The sequence below is a fragment of the Brassica rapa genome, chromosome A04, assembly GCF_000309985.2.
Source record: "Brassica rapa cultivar Chiifu-401-42 chromosome A04, CAAS_Brap_v3.01, whole genome shotgun sequence".
NCBI lineage: Eukaryota > Viridiplantae > Streptophyta > Magnoliopsida > Brassicales > Brassicaceae > Brassica > Brassica rapa.
Window position 1 is genome coordinate 16,616,568 of NC_024798.2, and position 3,686 is coordinate 16,620,253.

At 34.8% G+C, this 3,686-nt stretch overlaps 1 protein-coding gene across 1 annotated transcript; it reads right to left on the minus strand.

Moving 5' to 3' along the window:
• Window positions 1-209: 209 nt before the first annotated feature.
• On the minus strand, window positions 210-2,743 carry LOC103865105. Its single transcript, XM_009142885.3, has 5 exons — window positions 2,560-2,743; window positions 1,783-1,908; window positions 1,097-1,706; window positions 718-899; window positions 210-623 (listed from the first exon to the last, which is right to left on the minus strand). Exons 2-5 carry the CDS (start codon window positions 1,867-1,869, stop codon window positions 471-473), a joined length of 1,032 nt encoding a protein of 343 aa, XP_009141133.1. The 5' UTR covers window positions 1,870-1,908; window positions 2,560-2,743; the 3' UTR covers window positions 210-470.
• Between the last annotated feature and the right edge of the window lie 943 nt (window positions 2,744-3,686).

Below are 3,686 nucleotides of genomic sequence, written 5' to 3' on the forward strand. Positions count from 1 at the left end.
GGCTATTAAGTATTCACTTTTAATTAAATAACTATGTTTTGTTAGAAAATAATATTTATCATTTTAGATACTCTTTTTTGGATTTACTCCGTTGACGGTGCTCTTATGGGATTTACCCAGTTGACGGTTCTCTTCCTCAGTTTATGTATGACTTTGTATTCCACGTGTTGTTCTAATATAATTCAATTTGGGAAAAAAAAAAGATAAGGAAAAGAATTGGAGTGGTCCTTCATATGGAACAAAATGGAAATGTAAAATAGACGAAACACGAAAACAATAATTACACAACCACCCCATGGGAAAGACTATACATGTACACGAGATCATGACTTTGATAAAGATGAGGAGGCTTATTCATTATGTAACCAGAGGAAGCCTTTAAAGGCTGCTTCTTATGTTTTGCTTAGACATTCTTTATATACAAAGAGAGTGCTTACTTACTTTAATTATATGTGTAAACCACTAACATTTTACAGAAGCTCCCATTCAGATTCTTCTGATGATTGATCTTCCTCAATCTGTTTCGGATTCTCGACATCTTCTGTGTACCATTGACGAGCAAGTCGCTTGTATTCTTGTTCTCTGTTTTGCTTCATTCTTGAAGATATAGCATCTCTGATCTTCTGTAGAATCAGTTTATTATAAGGCGTTATTACTTTCCGTGTGATGTTATAATAAACGCAAACGTGAAACGAAGAGAAAGAAAGAGATAAGAACCTTATAAGGTTTGTGTTTGTCATTCTCCTCCTTGTTAGGAAAAACACAATGCAACTCGTCTCTATCCACAATGATACAGCTTTCTTCAACTGATCTTCCACTAAGCCCTTGAAGAATCTCTGGCTTATGCTCAGAGACAGAACTCGAACTAGTTTTCATCCGATCCTCATCCTCTCTACAATCTGAATATAACAAACCATAACCAAGATCTAAGTGATTCAAAGCTTAAGATGTTTTGCATTCCATTATCAATGCAAGCAGCAGACAATGATAAGAAACCGCCAAATGATCCTTAAGTTCCTATGTGTTGTGTAACTACCAAGATCCAGTTTATGAATACATAGTCCAAACAGAAACAATTAAGAAGCAGAAGCTTTACCATCAGATCCTGAAGATAAGCTTATGGGAACAGATGGTTGAATCACTGAATCTTTACTCCTAACAGAATTAGCCACTTCAGGACCGTGTTCATCTTTGGTCTTAGTCTCTGAATATTGACTTCTAACAGAATCAACCACTGTTAGACCGTGTTGATTGTCGCTTCCATTTTCACCTGGAGGAGGAGGAGGAGGAGGATCACTTGACTTTACAGTTCCAACATCGTTTCTAACACGAGTTCTATGAACCATTGATAAACTAGTTGAGTCTTTCAGTAAGTAAGGCCTGGTGACTTCTTTCTTAAACCCTTGTTTGCGACCGAGTCTTGTCCTTCTATACGGACCTCCGTAACCATGCTGCCTTGGAGAAGTACATATATCGTAGTCATCTGCGCCAAGACCACGGAGTTCCATCGCACATCCATCCTTCTTCCCCTCAGTTACATCTTGTTCTTCTCTTTTCTTTTTGAAGGAAGAGCAAACAGGAGCGTATTCATGTAACGTAGAAACATGTGAGTCAACGGGACGCAAATCTTGAGCCACCTCAGAACAGAATCTCTTCACGGAGTTCCCAACCGTCTGAACTTGGTTCTCAACGTACTTAGCTGTGTCCTAAAAGACAAGCAAACCAAAAAAAAAGTTAGAATTGACATGGCGAGAAACTATAACAAGTGGTTAAAGGATTAACCTGGACGATGATTTCTTCAACCTCTAAGCACATTGCTTCGAACTTCTGGTAGACATTCCCAACCCATGTGATACCTTTAAAGTCCATTGTTGTTTCTCTCAATCCAAGAACTTTCTTGTGTGCGTCCTGTCACGGGGGAATAGTTCCAATTCAGAGAGATTAAAGAAAAGCATAGAGAAACATGAATGCTTTGAGACAAATAAAACAATCCAAGAGGAAGGGTAATGCATAGGTGTTTCCACTAATGATCCTAAGAGACAGTTTTTATAAGGATTCTTTCTTCTTAACCAAAAATATAATTGTAACTGCAGAAACAAGCTATTGCTCTGTAGCCACATGTTTCTATTGCTGTAAGAACCAAAACACAACCATGTCTTTTTAATAAACCCAGAGCTAGAAAAGTTCAAAATTTGCCAAACACCAAAGTTAGCAAGGAAGAAATCAAGGATCATGTGATAACAACAAAAAAGAAAACTAAGTTTCTAGATCATTAAAGTAACAGCTTATACTTCTTAAGATCAAAACTAGTTCCAAAATTAACAACAAACAAAAATCTGAAATTGAAGTGTTTGAGAATTTAAGCTTCCTACAAAAATCTAAGGCGACAGAAGCAAACTTTTGTGAAATTCGCGACGGGCGGGGGGAGAGAAGACGTGATCAGTAAGAAGAAGAAGAACCCTAAAACCCAGAAAACCCTCTTGTGCAATCAATCAGAAATTGAAAACAAAAGCATACTTATTACTTGAGAGAGAGAGAGAGAGATGGATGATCATTAACCTCAAAGCAACGTACAAGGAATCAAACCCCAACTCTGGTTTCTCACTCGATTCGATTCAGAGGTTTTTGTGCGTTAGAGAATAGAGATTTGAGCAAGTTATAGCGATGAAGCAAGCAAGCAAAACTTTTATTACAGGAAACTCCGGGTTCGGGTTTTAACCCACCCATCTGGTTTCTGGCCCCAGAGAGATTGCGTTGACAATTTTTATTTTAGAAACGTCTGCTTTTCAACTCAACACGTGGCACCCAACTGGGGAATGTTTTTGTTTTTCTTGATTCCAATTTCCATGCCACTATTTTTTTTTTCCAACTGACTTTCTTAATATAAATGCAAAAGAGGAAATAAAATGTTTAGAAGAAAAACAATTGGATTTAATTTTTTAATTAAAAATAATCAAATTAAAAAATTTAGATATTTATTTAGTTTTAATCCCTCAAATGGTAGAACGAATTAAAAGTTCTAAGTTTTAAAAATTTGAAAAAGAGAAAGAAAAGCAATTGGATTTAATTTTATTTCTTTTAAATTACTACCTTGTCAGAAAGTGACACCTATCACTTCTACATCTATTTTTAAAACCACATCTAATCTATTTTCTCTCTTTTTGATTTAATTTTGCGCATAAAATTACTTAGAACCATGAGATAAAACCCTCATGGATACACCATTGGAGATGGTCTAAGCTTTAGATACATGGCTATGCTACTATTGATCAAAGTGAATACCGTATCACAGTTTTTTTAAACACACAATAGCGTATCACACAAAACATGTCATCTTATAGTTTTCAATTTTGTTATATTTCTTCCGCAATCAATTCCAATTTTTCTTGAATATGAATAGTTTATATGTAGGAATACCATAAAATATTCACGATTATTAACACAATTGCAAAATGATTTGGATTTTGAACAAATTTTTCACTCAATACTAGTTTTTTAAAAATAACACTCTTTTATTTTAACTGATCAAATAAAACTGTATAGTTTGGTCCAATAATACTTGCTCGAATCATGAATTAGTTTATCTTATAAATACAAAATAAAAATGTAATCTAAATGACAACACAACAATTTTATAAATTGATGACTAAAAACACTTTATCCTGATACTTTTCATATAATAGTCT

What these genes read in the sequence shown, in the direction of transcription:
- LOC103865105 (XM_009142885.3), bottom strand. Translation starts at nt 1,869, where the DNA reads ATGGACTTTAAAGGTATCACATGGGTTGGGAATGTCTACCAGAAGTTC. An exon ending in TTGAAGAAATCATCGTCCAG is followed by an intron (nt 1,707 to 1,782) that starts GTTAATCCTTTA and finishes CTTGTCTTTTAG; the next exon opens with GACACAGCTAAGTACGTTGA. An exon ending in CTTATCTTCAGGATCTGATG is followed by an intron (nt 900 to 1,096) that starts GTAAAGCTTCTG and finishes TGTTATATTCAG; the next exon opens with ATTGTAGAGAGGATGAGGAT.